Source organism: Mustela nigripes, chromosome 5 (assembly GCF_022355385.1).
Source record: "Mustela nigripes isolate SB6536 chromosome 5, MUSNIG.SB6536, whole genome shotgun sequence".
Classification (NCBI taxonomy): Eukaryota; Metazoa; Chordata; class Mammalia; order Carnivora; family Mustelidae; genus Mustela; species Mustela nigripes.
This window is the reverse complement of record NC_081561.1, coordinates 147,425,549-147,442,417: the sequence shown is the minus strand read 5'-3', so window position 1 is coordinate 147,442,417 and position 16,869 is coordinate 147,425,549. Positions and strand designations below refer to the sequence as shown.

General features: G+C 58.3%; 1 protein-coding gene across 4 annotated transcripts in view; it reads left to right on the top strand.

The window, feature by feature from the left end:
• RPS6KA2 (ribosomal protein S6 kinase A2) overlaps nucleotides 1-16,869 on the top strand; it is a 295,060-nt gene that overhangs the window by 214,187 nt on the left and 64,004 nt on the right. For all 4 annotated transcript variants that reach the window (XM_059401415.1, XM_059401412.1, XM_059401414.1 and 1 more), the window contains 2 exons: nucleotides 1,975-2,091; nucleotides 7,894-7,975. In XM_059401415.1, the coding sequence (XP_059257398.1) occupies nucleotides 1,975-2,091; nucleotides 7,894-7,975 (199 nt within the window). The remainder of the gene's footprint in view (nucleotides 1-1,974; nucleotides 2,092-7,893; nucleotides 7,976-16,869) is intronic.

Genomic DNA, 16,869 nt, shown 5'->3' with positions numbered 1-16,869 from the left:
AAAGAGAGAGATCACAAGTAGGCAGAGAGGCAGGCAGAGAGAGAGGAGGAAGCAGGCTCCCCGCTGAGCAGAGAGCCCGATGCGGGGCTTGATCCCAGGACCCTGAGATCATGACCTGAGCCGAAGGCAGAGGCTTAACCCTCTGAGCCACCCAGGCACCCCCTCACTCTACTTTAAAAGGTGTCCAGTGCTGGTTACACAGAGATAAAACAGTACAGTTCATAACTTTTGAGAAACTGAAATTTTTGTACATTTTAGAGAGACCGTTGTAATGTAATCTATTGTTATTCTGATTTCACTTGAAAGTATCTGCTGTTGGACTAAGACCCGGCGAGAAGCCGGGCGTCCCAGCGCCGCGGGAGTGGAAACCCATCTCCCACACTCGCGGCTCTGGGCCTCACTAGGACTGAATCTCTACTTCAAAACCATTTTCTAAGGAATGAAAGAAACAATGAGAAGTCCTGAGTGCCCAGAACACAATGCGCTTGTGATTACTGGTCGCTATTTTTAGACGAGCTTCTCGGCCCACCCATTCTGCTGGTGTTCAGCACTTCGCCCAGTGCCAAGATGACGGAGCAGGGGTAAGCGCTCCGATGGACGGAGGGGCTGGAAAGAGAGTCTGGGAGAAGCAGAGCCGGACTCCGCAGCAGCAGCCTCCGGTGTCAGGAAAAGCGCCTCCTTTCCAGGTTTCCAATTTCCCGTTGCTGGCGTCGGGCGGATTCCCAGGGTTATAAGTGAAGTGATGCGTCTTTGGGGACAGGAAGTTCTTTGATGAAGAAATCATGGTGATTTCTGTCAATGTTTTCATTGAAAGATCAAGGGCTTTTTTTCCTACTAGGGAATCTTGCTTCTGGACTGGCAGAAAAAACCCTATCTGACTGCTTCTTCTGAAACATGGTCCCTGGGAGACCAATGAAAAGCACTTGGCATTAGCTGAGCCAAAGACATGCTTCAAGGAGGAGGAAGAGGACACGCGTCTGCATGTCACAAGCCAGGGCCACGTGTGGGGCCCGCAGACATTAGGACAGAGTCCCGGAGGTTCATTCTGCTGCAGGGCTTCCATGATCATCCCTATCCCAACTTTGGCCCAAAGTGTTAGATGCAGGATGGATTTTGTGGAGAACCTCTGCCGTGTCCTTGAGATGAGACCTAAGGACAAATATCCATGCAGAAAAGAACACAGTACCAGCTCCCCTGGCCTGCTTCCCAAGATAGGCACACATAAGGACAACGGTGTGAAGCTCTGTGATGTCACACGTGCCGCGGTATGCCCGCCCTGTGGAGGGTACCACCCGTGACCAGGAGCTAGAGACTGTCTGTCCCTAGAGAAAGGAGCCTTTGCTACTTTTTCTTGGTTCTCTGCCCCAGCACAAATCCTCTTTCTTTAGAATTCCTAGTTAATAGACGCTCCCAAAGTCAGGCCTTCTTTGGCCAATTCCTGGCAGATGTGTTGTCCTTTTGTCTATAACAAATAAAAACTGGGGGCACTGGGGGGCTCAGTGGGTGAAGCCTCTGCCTTTGGCTCCGGTCATGATCCCGGGGTCCTGGGATCGAGCCCCCCTCGGACTCCCTGCCCAGCGAGGAGCCTGCTTCTGCCTCTGCCTCTACCCCTCCCCTCTGTCTGTGCTCGCTCGTTCTCTCTCTCGAATAAATAAAATCTTTAAAAAAAAAAAAAAAACCAAAAAACAAAAGAACTGCCCATTCTGGTCATTTCTCTAGGTCTCCGTGTTGTCACTGACCCTCTGGGCACACCGAATAATTGATTTTTTTTCTCCTATTCATCAGTCTCATGTAAATTTAGCCCTCAGTCCGGCTGGAAGACCTTGAGGGTTGAGAAGAGATTTTCTCTGCCTTTACCGCAGTCCTTAAAATCCGTAACCTAAGCCAGCGCGGTAACTTCGGTGCAGGGCGGAGGCAGTGAGCCAGGAGGAGCCGCGGGTGGGGTCCTCACCGTGTGCCGCTGCTGTCTTGCAGGAGGAAGGCACCGTCCAGGAGATCGACATCAGCCACCATGTGAAGGAAGGCTTCGAGAAGGCCGACCCCTCCCAGTTCGAACTGCTCAAAGTTCTAGGACAAGGATCCTACGGAAAGGTAAGCTGCAGCTTGGATTCCGCCTGAGCGGGGCTCGCGCGCCGTGGCAGGTCCCCCATCCCAGGGCGGGAAGCACTTGAATGTCAGGGGAGACGAGCGACGGCCAGGCCGGCTCCTGAACATGGGCGCCGTGACCCTGAGGCCGAGGGGGTGAGGCTCGCGGACAGCCCCCCGTCTGCAAGCCCCATGCGCACTGCCACCCACACGCGTGTTGCACGCTTACGACGCGTGCAGGGCGTGCGAACCACGACCGTGTGGGCCGGCAGGAATGCCCGCACCGCGCCCCTCTCCTCAGACTTCCTGGGCGTCTCCTCGTCCCCACGGTGAGGACCATTCTTGACCTTGAGGCCGTGCCTCCCCGAGAGCAGACTTGACCAGAAGGAAGAAAGCAGCATACTTCGCGCTGGCACGTGGCCGGCACCCAGGGGTCAAGGAAGGCTGGGCCTCGCCGCCGGCCTCATCTCCTTGCCCGGTGTCTCAGATGTGCAGACGCTCTCTCGAGCCTCAGTTTCCCTCTCTGTGTGATGGGGTCGGCACGAGCCGTGTCATTGGACGGCCCTCCAGCCATGGCCTCAGCTTATCTGCACACAGAATCATGCCCTTTGCGTCACCGTCAAGGTGTGGTGAGGCCGGTCCCTCCCAGGAATGAGAAGTGGGCGGCCCTTCACTCGGGCCGCGTCCGGTCCCGCGGACCACAGACATCTTCAGTGCTGGCTGCATGAGGGTCCTTCCAGCGCCGTGCTGGGTCCTCCACGTCCCCGTGCAACAGCGAGAAATCCGGAGACCCTGACGGCATGATTTCTGGAGTATCGGGGCCCGAGAAGAGCGGTACGGCCCCTCCCTGGGGCACAGGCAGAGCAGCGACCAGCTTTCCAAGTGTCGTTTTGCACAGCACGTGGACATTCGCCAGATCTGCCCGGATATTCGCCAGATCTGCCCGTTCTTCAGAGGACTTTGTGTCAAGATGCGATCTGGTGCCTGTTGATTTCATGCACGACTAGTAACACATTAATGGTGCTCTGCAAGTCTCTTCAGACCATGAAAACGGGATTGCTTGCAATACTTCTCTTTGGGCCTGCATATAAGGTGGCCTGTCTTTCTGTTTTCTTTCCCGCTTTCATACAATAACGTGGGAAGGAGGAGTGTACACTCAGTTACACACAAACACAGTCACTTTGAGCCACGCCAGATTTTCTGCATTCAGAGTTTCGTGTCCTGCAAAAACGGCCATGTAATGTGGACTGTAAGGTGTTCGGGAAGCAGGGGATGAAGACGTCGGTCTCTGACAGCCTGGGGAGCGTTACTGAAGGCACACGGCAGAGCCTACTGAAGTGGTGATGGGATGTGCGCCGCTCATTAGAAACGTCAGGAAAGAGGAAAAGGCATCATTCTTTCTCTAAGAACTAGGATTTCAGAACGGAGACAAGCAAATCCACAGACACTCCCCAGGGATTGTTTCTGGCGCACATTCTCCGCCGAGCGGTCCAGGTGTGGGCCACTGTGGGCACTGCCATGGGATTGGGTCCCTCTGACCTCGCTGTGGACACCACCTACCACCCGCAGCTCCGGCTGTGGGAACAGACCCACAGACCGACGTTTCTGAGCTCGACGGAGCCACGCGTCTGGGGCTCGAGGGGTGTGTCCAGACACTCACCTGGACAGAAGCTGCCCTTGAAGATGCCCTCCTCCCAGACCCGGGTTCCAGAGGAAGGGAGAAAGGCTTTGTCCAATTCCCTCCGAATTTCAAATTTTGAATTTGCTTTCAAAAGCTGTTCTTCGGAAAACAAGTCAAACAGCGAATGGTGTTTGGTGGAACCGTGGGAACAGCCGTGCTTGTCGCGCCCCGTGCGGTCCTCCCCGGCCTCCCGCGCACCTGCTCGTCCACACGCACGGGCCGGTCCTCCCCGGCCTCCCGCGCACCTGCTCGTCCACACGCATGGGCCGGTCCGCGTACGGCGCGGCAGGTAACGGCGAGCACGAGAGCGAAGAGGAAGAGGCAGTGGCCACGTGAACGGGTGTTCCAGCCTCTGCTCACGACCTAATTCGCAGCTCGTAGGTGGGACCCCCCCGGGCCTGGGAGTGAAGACCAGAGCCCCCAGCAGACAAGGGGTGCCGACCAAACAGGACAGGACTCCAGAGACCGCTCAGAAGGGCCCTGGGATGCCTTGGGGCCAACATCAGGCACTAGAGAGCCGCACGCAGGTAGACATTCTCTTAGTCCACGCAGTGCTGCCTGTCGGGAATTTTTTATAAAAGCAAAACTCATGACAAGAGGGGGAACGCCGCATGTTCCGACACTGCACAGTGTTTTACTCATCGCCCCTAAACAAAGCACTGTACGTCCTGATGCAGGCTCGTCCTGCTTTCGCCTCTAGAAGAGAAACACAAGACGGAACGGAATGTCCGCGTTGCACCCTTCCTGCCTCTGCTCCCAGGACCGAAGAGCCAGCGTTAATCTGGACCTCAGTGTCCCAAGGCTGTATGTCACTGGGCCCCTCCGATCCCCTGTCACTGGGCCCGTCCGTTCCCCTGTCACTGGGCCCGTCCATTCCGTCTTTCCTCTGTGCGGTGACTGCAGGCGCCGGAGCCGCAGGAAGGCGTAAGTGCCGTCTCTCCCACACGTGGCCTTCACGCTGATGCCCGCTTCCAACGGCAGGCTCGTCCAGGGACCTTTGCCATCCTGCCCACAGCAGGGGCCCGGATGGGTCCTCCCTCGGCGGCTCTGTTCTACTTGTGCAGCAGAGGCCTGGTCCCCAGATGGAAGCAGCTCCACCCCAGAAGATGACCCCCTATTGATGGCATCTCTCGGAGGGACGACGGGGGCTTATGGGCCCAAAGCAGGACCACACAGAGGGCAGCACAAGCTCTTCTCTCCAAGTCAGTCCTACAAAGTGTAGGAAGCAAAATAACCAGTTTTCCAGAGCAGTTTGCTGGGAGTCATGGAGAGCATCTCTGGTCGTTAGTCATTTGTCAGGCCGTCAGGACTTCAAGGGTGTCCAGAGAGCACAGGCAGCAGCGGTGCCTGGACAGGAGAAGCAGCCTTGTACTCGAAGAGATTTAAGCACTGAATCAGGAAAACAGTGAAACTCTGGAAGGTGCGGCACAGTGTGTCCCGGTGTCGGTCCTGGTGTGGACCAAGTGCTCCCTGAGAGTCTGCAGGCAGGAGAGGCGTCGGAGCCCCCGGAGAGCCCAGAAGTGACGCCGGCCCCCTCCTTCCTGTCCCCCTGCCTGTTCCTTGGTGTCCCTCGTGGGTGAACACCAGGGGTCGGTGTGGGAACATTCTTTTCTTTAAAATATTCAGGGGAGAGAGGCAGATGACAGTTCCCACGTTCTGAGACAGGATCAACCCAAACAAAAACATGCCCTGGCTTCCCTGTCACTTAGTTGGTAGCACATAAGAATGGGTGTTTAAACGTCTTCCTTCGGAGGAAGGATCCGGCATCCCGCAGCATCCCCTGCGGGTGCACGACCGCCCCCCAGCCGGCTCCCCTGCGGGTGCACGACCGCCCCCCCGCCGGCTCCCCTGCGGGTGCACGACCGCCCCCCAGCCGGCTCTCCTGTGGGGAGCACTGCCGACCGGTGGCAACGCTGCGGCTCTCGGAACTAAGAGGTTTGCTGAATCAGGCAGTGGCTTTGCTGATTACAATGAGACCTGAAGATTGGGGGCGATGTAGAGTGGCACGGGATCTGTCTCTGTGTGTCCCCAAGCAATGTCCTTGCATGTTACATGCTGAGCTGCTAAAGAAGCGGTCGGAATGGACTGGGGAGCACATTACCGCTGGGTTAGAGACGGAAGGTCGGCCCTGCAGGTGCTGACATTACTGGGATTAACCAGAACGTACCTCACTGCAACGGAACATGTTCCTGAACGACGCATCCAGCCCCAGAGGTGGCGGCACGGAGCGCTGGTCAGGAGCGGCCACCTGCGGCTCGAGCCGCTCTCCGCACTTGTGACCGTCTTCACTGTGGCACTGATGGCACCGTGGCTTGTGCCCTCAAGGCTCTGTTTGCCTCCTGTCGGGCCCTGCTTCCCCTGGGGTCCCTCCTGCTGTGGTTCCAGTCGAACCCCACGGCCCCGCGCATAGTGCGGGCTTCGGAGCACGGCAAGAATGGAGTTTCTTCTAGCTCTTTCCAGAAAGGGAAGAGCTCTTTTAATGACACGTGTGTAGAAACAGCGTCACCTTCAATCACCTCGTTTATAAAAGCCTGAAATACAAAAGAGAAAATGGTTTTATGAGCAATGCATCAAGCAAAATTTGACATCATTTCCACTACTCTTAATGGATGGCGGACCCCGAGGACTCGGCGTCCAGGGCAGCCTCGGGCGGAACGGGGTGTCCGTGAGTCCTTGAGCTCATACGTACGCTCTCGGGCGTGTTCTCTGTGTGCGTCACGCACCCCCGTCCTTACCTTGCGGGGGAGGAGCTGGACAAAGGGACGAGAATGCAGGAAAGACGGCTCGGCTCTTGCACATGTTGGAAGAGCGGTTTTAATGCCGTTACCGGTCTTCTGAGAACGCCCATCTTGGGGCTGACGGGGCTTCACTGTGAAGCGTTGGTAGGTCCGCGGCCCCCAGGGGAGGTGCACGGAGGGCTTGAGCAAGGAACCGTGGCAGCTTCTCTGCGTGGTGACTCAGTGGCCCAGCCCGCGGCCCCACACGGCCGTCCTCAGCCACGTGGCCAGGGCTCAGCTGGAGTGTTTAGGTCCAGTTTTGCAGTGTTCTGCACCCAGAGGCCACACTCCCCCTCGGCTAGAGTCGTTGTTTAGCCAACAGCCCCTTCCCGCCATGGACACCCCTGCCTCTCAGCCCCATGCCTTTTAGGGCACAGCTTTCTTTCTGGGGTGCTGGGCACTCATGCTCGGGCCCAGGCCCCTCAGGGGGCCCCCAGCCTCTCCCCCCTGCTCACTGGCTTGCCGCCCAACACTTGGATCCTGGCTGCTCCCCTCTGTCCGCGCGCCTGCATCAGCCTGGGGACAGGGCTTGGAGACCTGAGGGGACCAGAGCGTGTGCGGACACACTGCAGGGCGCACGACTTCCCATGAGTCAGAGGACGTAACGCGTCTCTGCACAGCCCGGCCTTCTGACCGCGGCTGGGGCAGCTCTCCTCGCCCATCGAGAGGCTCATCCCCGGCAGGACGCCCCACGCAGAGCCCCCGTCTGCACACGCTTGTGTCTCACCCCGTGTGGCCGTGGGACCCCAGACTTTGCCCCCGGGGACCTGCGCCACAGCCGGCTTCATCCAGCCGATAAGTGCAGACATGTCACGTGTCACCCAAAGATAAACAGTAACGCTCAGTGGCTGAGTAGTCCAAATCCAAAGGGAAAGGGGAACCTGCTCCTAACGGTCCCTGGCTGCCTGGCCCTCATTCCGGGGGCAGCATCCAGTGGGTCCGGCTTGTCCCTCTTGCCCTCATTTTTGTCTGGGCGGGGGAGGGAGGGAACCTTGGCATTGACCCTGGTCTGTGTCCCGAGTGGCGGCAGCGGCTGGGCAGGAGCTGTCCCCGGGCCAGGACGCTCTGGGTCAGAAGCCGCCTCCCGGGCTGGAGAGCACGCGGTGAACCAAGGACAGACTCCCTCAACCCACATTCCTGTGCGGGGACGTCGTGTCTTCCAGGTCACAGAGCAGACACCGGGCGGGGTCCTGTGAGGAAGGAGGTGCTGGAGGAACTTTTACATATTTATTTTACTGGATTTTTTCCCCCTAAACTCCCCCTAAACTCCCCCACGTATTGTTCTGTCGACTCAAGTAAGTCCGGGTCCACCGTCTTCCCCCAACCTCAGATGTCCCTGCTCTTTCCCAGGTGTTCCTGGTGCGGAAGACCAAGGGCTCGGACGCCGGGCAGCTGTACGCTATGAAGGTCCTTAAGAAAGCTACCTTGAAAGGTGAGCATCTCCCGGGGCTGGTCGTGTTTGAGACGCGCTGCTGTGGTCTGTGCTCTGCCGGCCGCTTGCCTAAATACACATTCGGCCTAGTTTCGCGTGATTTCTGAAGCTGTCTGTAAAGGAGCGTATCGGAGCGTTTCTCTGCGGACAGTAAAGAGTCAGTTAACTGCAGACAGTTAACCCAGCCCTGCGACCCTGCCGCACTTTTCAGAGAGAAAGCCGTATTGCGTAAATAGCGTTCCCCCACGTGTCCGGCGGTGGCGTGCCATTCGCAAAGAAGCACATCGGGGAGGAAAGCAGAAACAGGTCAGACGGCGGCGTGTGGACCACGGCACAGCCTGAGTCCTCAGTGAGACCACATCCCTCAGTTTCCAAAAAAACCGTGATTCACGGCTCTGGCACTTCCCTTGGGTCCCCGTGGCTGGGTTTTAGAATCAGGAGCACCTGATTCTAGCACTGCCCACCCCCGCCCCCAAGGAGGGGTGAGCACTTGACATGGTCAAAGTGACGCTGCACGCGAGAGCCCCACTCCTGGCGCACAGCCCCGCAGCCAACAGTGGGGGAGAGTCGAGCGCCGCCGGCTCACCCCCTTGGGGAGGGAGGGGCCCGTCCCCTGAGCGGGGCAAGGTGCCCCGGCACACACAGCAGGCCCTGGGCAGGTGTGGCAGACTGTCCTGGTCGTACGCACTCCCCACAGCCTGGGGAGGAGCAGAGCCACGGAGGATAGGCTGGAGGAGGCCGGCTTTGTAGCAGCAAGAAGACAAGATGACCCCTGGTGCCCGCGGAGGACGTGCTGGGCCTGACGAGTCATTCTGTGTGTTGGCCGGGAGCGGAAGCCTGCGAGGGACCAGCTGGGGTACAGCTGCTCCAGCTTATCCGGAAACCGCAGGGTTGGAGGCCCTTCTCCCAGGGTGGGGAGGTCTCCGTCGAGGGCAGGAAGCTGGCGGTTAGGCCTTTGGACTCTGTGGGGCTCAGAGATGCCAGGGCAGCGTATGACTCTTTAGGTCTTAAGACGATGTCCTCCGCAGTTCGTTCCAGGCGGCAAGGCAAGGGCCATATTGTCCTCTGCACACACGTCCCTTACCCTTGGCTGGGGACACGGAACACGAAACACGAAATGCGGGCCAGGAGCTCGTGAACCAAATAAACACAGACTTGCGCATCCTAGGTATTCCAAAGAGAACGAGTGTCCTTCCAAAGGCGGTTGTTCAAGGACGGGACCTTAAATGGTTCCTTTTCGTCACAACCGCCCCTTCTTCCCTCAAATACGACCTCATCGTGCCCTGCCCTGGGAGGAGAGGGAAGGAAGAGGAGGAGGGTCGTGGGAGCCGCCGTCGGGGAATCCGCGGCCGCGCGCCTGCCCCGAAGGCCCAGCGTCAAGCCAAGGAGCCAGACGTCGCTGCGTCGAGCCGGGGCTCCGCGGACACGCCGTCTGCGCTGGCCTGGACCTCCCGGCTCCTGCCAGGCGCGCCGGCGTAGTGAATCACAAACTGGTTCCACATTGGTTTGGAAGCCAACCCCGTGTGCTTCAGAAAGTGCCCTGGAGCCCGTGTCACACGGGTCAGAGGGGGTGGAACGCGGTGTCCGCAGAGCGCGAGCCTCCCGGTCGGTCCAGGTCCGTGCGCATGTGCGCGGCGAGAGGGACGCGTCGTGCTGGAGGAACAGGCCACGTGAGCACAGTCTCGAGGTGCCCGATAGCTTTTGTTTTCTTCCCTACGCTCTATGTTTTAGGTTCTCAACAGAAATAAAACACGTTTGACTTTCTCTAATGTCAAGTTATGTGTAAGATACTCTGGACCCTGTGCTTGATGATGTACAGTCGTTTTCCCGTGTGAGAGTGAGCCGTGTGCACGTAAAACAGGAGGCCGCTTCTCCACGTCCTTGTGCTCCTGCCGGAGCTGCGTTTCAGACCACACATGACTGGACGTCTTCACTGCTTCCGCTTTCCAGAATGGTCCCCCACAAAAGAATACATTTTTTGTTTTTCCCAGAAATGTGATGGAGATTTATTTTCTTAAGAGAAAATAGGGGCATCTGGGTGGCTCAGTGGGTTGAGCCTCTGCCTTCGGCTCGGGTCATGATCCCAGGTGGGATCGAGCCCCGCATCGGGCTCTCTGCTCAGTGGGAGCCTGCTTCCTCCTCTCTCTCTGCCTGCCTCTGCCTACTTGTGATCCTTGTCTGTCAAATAAATAAATAAAATATTTTTAAAAAGAGAGAAAAAAATTAAAAAATAAAAAGAGAAAATATTTTAAAAAGAGAGAAAAGAAAAAGAAAAAGAAAAGAAAATTTTTATTTATTAAAAATAAAAAAATAAAATAAAAAATACACACAATGGATTACTACTTGGCCATCAAAAAAAAAAAAATGAAATCTTGCCATTTGCAATGACGTGGATGGAACTATAGAGGGTGTTATGTTGAGCGAAATAAGTCAATCAGAGAAAGACCATCATCACAAAATCTTACTGAGATGTGGAACTTCAGAAAACAGAGGACTATAGGGGAAGAGAGGAAAAAATAAAACAAGATGAGACAGAGAGAGACGAACCATGAGACTCTTCATCAAAGGAAACAAACGGGGTTGCTCGGCGGGGCTGGGGTAACTGGGTGAGGGGCTCTTGGGAGGACAGGGGATGTGCCGAGCCCTGGGCGTCTAGGCAACTGATGATCACTGACCTCTGCCGCTGAAGCTAGTAATGCAGGGTAGGTTAATCAATTGAATTCAAATTTAGAAGTTTAAGAAAGAGAGTGACGTTTGCAATGCGGTGCCTCGGTGGGGGGTCCTTGGACACATCGTAGGAGGACAGTATGGCCGGAAGGAGGCCAGGGGTCTGCGCGCACCGCAGGGAGAGGACGCCGCGGCTCGCTGAGCCAACCCCTTCCTCGCGTGCCTTGGCCGGAGCAGGTTCATCTCCAGCAGATTCACCAGCGTCACCCGGTTCGCACCGGAGAACTGCGAGTCCCGGGGAGGACCAGTGAAGCAAGTCGCAAGCGCACGTTCCCAGTGCCGCTCCTGCTAGCGTGGTGAAGCCGGGCGCCACCGCCCACGGTGGGCAGCGCTGGGGACGCTGCCCGTCCCCCCGACACGCCCGGGCGGTCATTTCCGGACCAGGAAGCCGCGGCTGATGTCCTTAGGCCTTTCGGTTTAGGAGCCGTTTCCCACTGCGTGTTCTGGGACAGAAACTGAAAGGACAGGGTCCCCCCTTACGCCCCCCGGCTGCTTTCTCGGGCTCCTGGAGGCACCGTGCACCCAGGGGAGACGTCACCGGCCGGGAACCGGCGCGTCGCCTGCGGCACCTGGGTCCCTTGGGTTCCATCCGTTCGTTTGTACCAGAATCCGTTTGTTTGTGTTTCTTGGGTTGTCGACAGGTTAAAGAGCGGGACATGGCGGGAAAAAGACGACAACTAAAGATTACGGTGTCATCTCTACTGTAAATGTACATGTGGAGGCAGGAGGGAACGGGCTGAACGCTGATCCACAAAAAGTTTCTTCAGTGAAGAAGTGACCTAAGCACCGTGTCCCGTTCTCTTTCAATAACCTGGTACAGAGGACGGCGCAGATCTTCGCACGGTAACTCTCGCGGTCACCGGTTCAGGGTTCCTGCGTGATGGTTTTCTTCCTTCCTTCCTTCTCTGGACGAAGAACGATACGGTTTGGGCCCCGAACACAAGCAACGCGCCTTCTCCCGGGAGGCCGTTTTTGCTATGAATTCGACTTCTGAAGAGTCAAAGTACCGTGTGAGGACAGACTTTCGTCTGCATCTGGGAGACTGCTTGGGGTGTAATTTCTGACCCGTGGGTTTCTGGGGGCAGGGAAGGAAGCAGGGAGCAGGGGCGCGGCGCTGAGCCGAGCCGGAGCTCTCCTCCTGCCTGCGCAGGGACACCCGTCCTACACGAGCCGTTCCGACTGGCTCTCTCAGACCCGACTGGCCGTTTCTCGGGTCTGGGGACGTGTGTGGAGGGTGGAGATGTCGGTTCCAAGAGGCGGCCTCAAGGTTCCAAACCTGTCCCCTCCGAGGTGCGAAGCCATTAGGCTGCCGGGTAGACACAGCGCTTGCATTTCCGTTTCTCACTGCACGGGGCGGGTCAAAGGACTGTGGGGATTGAGATATTTTGTTACCCCCAAAGGGGCTGTTCGCCACCTTCTAACTCCTAAAACTCCAGAACAGAGCAAGTGGTTAAGTAAAAAAATGAACAGGTTGGAATGTCCTAAATGTTAAATTCCTCATGAGCCCAGAGTAGGTACATCTGAAGTTGCCTAAAGGAGTGTGGGGCTGGAGTCACGCAGATACTGGCCTGATCTAAGAAAAGAGCGTTTCCAGAAAGCGGCTCTATATTGTATCACGTGTCCTTCCAGCAGGCTGACCGCACGGTGCTCCTCCTCCCCTGTTTTCCCGGGAAGGAAACTGTGCCCTTCACAGCAGGGGGCATCTCTGGGCATCTCCACACTCATCTTGGTGCTTGGTGCTGCCACGGCCGTGGGGGCTGAGGGACCCATGAAGGTCGCCGCTGGCCCCGGGGACGTGGATGGCCGTCTGGAGCAAAGCCCGCCGTGAAACCGACACCCCCCAACCCTCCACGTTTCAGGGCTACCACAATTACAGGGTTGAAATACAAAACAAAACACGCTTCAGTTATCCCCAATATGCACGATTTATTAATGAATCTCAAAATAGCTTGGCATATCTTTCTCTTTCCGTCCATAGAAGCAAGCCCCACTCAATTCCGGACTCACCTGTCAGATCCCAGGAACAGACATCCCAGGGAGAGAACAAGACCTGAACCCCAGTTCTGCACCAGCCTAGAGCTGCCCAGTGAGACGGCTACTGGCGCTTCGCTCCGGCCGAGGGACAGTTTCTTGGCTCTGCTTGCGATGTCTCTCCCCAGTTCTGTGACTCACTGACACCGTAGCGATGCAGCGATGGAGGGAGCCTCTCTCCTGGCTTTCTTTTTGGTGCATCTGGGTCCTAAGACTCAAAATCCCTCAGCGCCCTGAGCTGCCCAAAGGCAGCTTAGAGCCCGTGCCAAACGGAGACGCATTTACTGTCCGTGCCCGCATCTTCTGTCGCGCCAGGACACCCCGTGGCTGCCCGTCCAGCAGCAGAGCCGCCCGTTCAGGCCTTTCTGCCATTCGTGGCTCTGGCCCAAGAGTGACCAGCAGGGCAGGGAGAGGGTCCAGGGTGGGCGGAACGTGGGCTGTGCTCGGTTGGACGGAATCCACAGAGCCGGAGAGCAGGGGGACCCCGCACGTAGGCTCATGGCCAAGGGCACCGCTCTGGGGAACCACCGCCCTGCGGGTCCCCAGATGTGGTCGGTCAGGAACGCTGTCTCAGCACTGACCCAGGTGTGTGCCGTGTGCACACAGCCTGCCTCCCGCCTCCCGGGAAGGACCGTGCGGACCTGCGGAGTCGCTGTCGGGGCACAGGTGTGTGGATGCGTCTCCCACCGGAGCTGCTGGCTCGTCTCTACCTCCCTCGAGGCCCCTGCATTTACGGAGCCTCCTGGCCTTCTTTCTGTTTGCCTCACGCAACGTCCCCGCGCTTTACTGGCCTTTTAATGTCACGATCTCACACTTGTGAGTCACCCTCTCCCTCTTCCCTTTGTCATTCTGTGTCGCTTTTAGGAACCAGATTCCCGCCCGGACATCGGATGGGCATTCCTCTTTGTTGTCATTAACACGGATTGATTTTTTTTTTTAAACACTTAACTCTTTAGTAGACCTAGAATTTGTTTTTGTGTAAAAGGTAGGGAAGAAATACATATTTTTTTCCGCTATCACTCGACAGTTCCTTAGAAATTTAAACGTAAGATCTTTTTCTAATGGTTTCACTTGAGGCTTCTTAGGCCGCTGGCTTCCATGCCAACACAGTGTTCGGGTACATGGCAAAGCGGGTTTCCTCAGGCCTAACAGATCTAAGACAATGATAAGATCAACCTATTTAGAAGATTTTTAGATGCTCTGAGCCAGCATTGAGGATTAAGCCTCACGAGGCGGTGCTAGGCGTGCGTGGAACGTGGAGACGCAGCTCCTCTGCGTCCCCGGATCTTGTCGGAGGACGGCTGGTGGGACAGAGACTTCTCCCAGAGGAGGACGCACCTCAGGGGACAGGAGACTGCGGTCCCCTGGGCCCTGTCAGCCTGGCCTGCTCCGCTGAGATGAGGGACACCCCGGGAGGCCGCCCGGAGGCAGCGACGAGCTCCTCTCTGTGAGGAGGCGGCCCAGGCCTGGGGTGCGGGGACATGTGTGGGTGCACACGACGGGCAGCTTCGAAGGGCTTCTAACTGCGTTAGGAGGGACAGTCCCATGGCCCCACGGCCACTCGTGGGACGTGCCCGCAGCGTACGGCTCTGCCTTTCCCTCAGCGTCCCTCCTGCTTCTCCGGACCCCGTCCCGGCTCCCACACGCCCAGAGAGGCCTCCGGGGGCTCCCCTCACTGCCGTGTCCACACCGCGGCTCCTGTGGGGACACTTCCTCACTGGGGACAGTCCGTGGCTTTGCTTCCTCGGGCCACACAGAGAAGACGGACACACAGCGGACAGGGAGTGGGCAGGAGAAGAAGGAAACCCGAGATCAGGTGGGGAGCGCTGTGCCTTCGTCGTCCGGTCCCGTGTCTGAGGAGCAGGGCCACCGACCGTGTCCCGGGGTCGGTGTCTTCTCGCCTCACGAGGAGCCCGTGCTGTGCCTTGGGCACCCGCCCCTCCACCGTCCCGCGGCCCGTCTTCTGTGTACACGGAAGAGAGAACGGACACTGAGCAGAGCCTCGCTCCCCGGACGGCGACGCACAGATGATGAACGGGAAAGCAAGATGAGATCCTGCCCCCCAACCTCCGAAAAGGCTTGCCCGCAATGACCACAACCCCCAAGGAGAGCAGGACCTTAACCCGGGGCTCACGGCTCGGTCATTCGAGGCTGCAGTTACGCCCAGCGACCGTCTTCACTCAGAGCGCCGTGCTCCACGCAGGTCCTGGGGTGACAGTCCCCCCCTCACGTCCCTTGCCCACAGCTCATTTCTAGCCGAGGCCGCTTTGGGTCTCCTTTGTGTCCCGAGGGTCTGTGATCTCCTTGAGGCTGGAGTCTGCTTCCAGCAGCAGTGGTGCATCGTGGCCCCAGCAAGATGTGCCCCAGGGAAGGCTGTGGCACCACCCGGCCCGGCCTGGGCCACCTTCTCTCTACAGCGAGCCCCGTCTGCTCTCCCGTGAACACAGGGTTCAATGACACGCTCGCTAAGGCCCAGGGAGCGTGCAGTCCCACTGCACTGGTCCAGACAGGGAGGACCCACTGTGTGTCCTCAGGGCATGGACGATGGCGAACCAGGTCCCCCTACGCCCCGCCTGGTGCTCTGGTGCTGGGAGTTGGGGGCCGTGGGGACGCGGAGATGGCCAGGCAGTGCTGGTGCCACGGGGCGGCCTGCAGCTCTGCCCACAGCCCTCCCTGCTGACTCGTGGCTTCTGATCCTGAGGGACACCGAGGCCACTGTGGTCACCAGGGCCTGGCGCTGGTGTGGGAGCAGACCAGCGGCGGACCGAGAGGAGGATCAGAGGAAGCGCTGGGCGTCCCCGGTCAAGCCCACCCCAGCGGTGAGCGCGAGCACGGGGTGTGCGGGGAGGATTCGCACGCTGCCCCCCGTCCTCGTCCCCGTGACCTCGTGAGAGCAGCCTGCCCGCTGAGCGACAGAGCCAGGCTGTGCGCTCCGGGCTGCTGTCGCCGGAGGCCGCCCTGCCCCGGCAGGCAGACGAGGAGCACGTGGCCACGGCCCTGGAGCGAAGGGGGGCCCCGGAAGGCGTGGGTACCGGAAGCAAGAGTGAAGCATAAGCAGAGCCAAGGCAGGAGGCTGTCCCGTGACCAGGAGCGAGGGGACGGCTGTTTTCTCTAATTGTCGTGAAGCGCACGTAGCAGCGTACGGACCGTTGTCACCACTTGTAAGTGGCATTACACCCTTCGCGCCACTCTCTAGACCCCAAACTGTGCTCCGCAAACAGAAGGCCTGTCCGCTGCCCCTGCGCCAGCCCCCGGCTCCCTTCCGTCCTCGTGGGTCTCCTGGAGTTTGACGGCTGGAGGGACCCCACGTAGACAGTCCTAGAGTCTCCGTTCCGCTGTGTCCGGCGGGTTTGGCTCTGTGTGGCGTGTTCAGGGCTGCTCCCGGCTGCGGCACACGTCGGAATTCTATTCCCGTTTAAGGAGGAGCAGCTCGCCAGCGTCTGGACGGAGCTCGTGTCGGGTACCTGCTCATCTGTCGGGTACCTGCTCGTCTGTCGTGTACCTGCTCGTCTGTCGTGTACCTGCTCATCTTTGGGTACCGGCTCGTCTGTCGTGTACCTGCTCGTCTGTCGTGTACCTGCTCATCTTTGGGTACCTGCTCGTCTGTCGGGTACCTGCTCGTCGCCGGCAGACACTCCGCTCCCTTCCTCTGGCTGTTGTGAGCGACGCGGCTGGGAGCGCGGGTGCACTGGCACCCGTGTGAGCGCCCGGCTTCCGTGCTTCGGGACGTAAGCCTAGGAGCGGAGCTGCTGGGTCGTGCAGCAGCCCTGGCTTTCCTGTTGGAGGGACAGGCACTTTGTTTTCCACATTCGACCGGCTTCTGTGCACGCGTTCCGACTTCCGCTCCGTCCTTCCGAGCGCTCGCCACCCCCCCCCCCCCTTTTTTTTTCCCTCCCCCCCTTCCTCCCCCTTCTCCCCCCCCCCCCCCCCCCCTTTTTTTATTACAGTCATTCTTTGGGAACCATTTCTCCAATGAAAACTTAAAGTACGTATCACAAAGCCAAAATGTGGGTGAATTAAATGCCTGGTCCGGTAAAGCGATACTTATCCTGGTCCTGTGTAGGACTCGTAGGAGATCTCCCTCTGCTCTCGTGGGACGGTACGAGGTGTATCAATGTGCTTAGGGGAATCCTGGG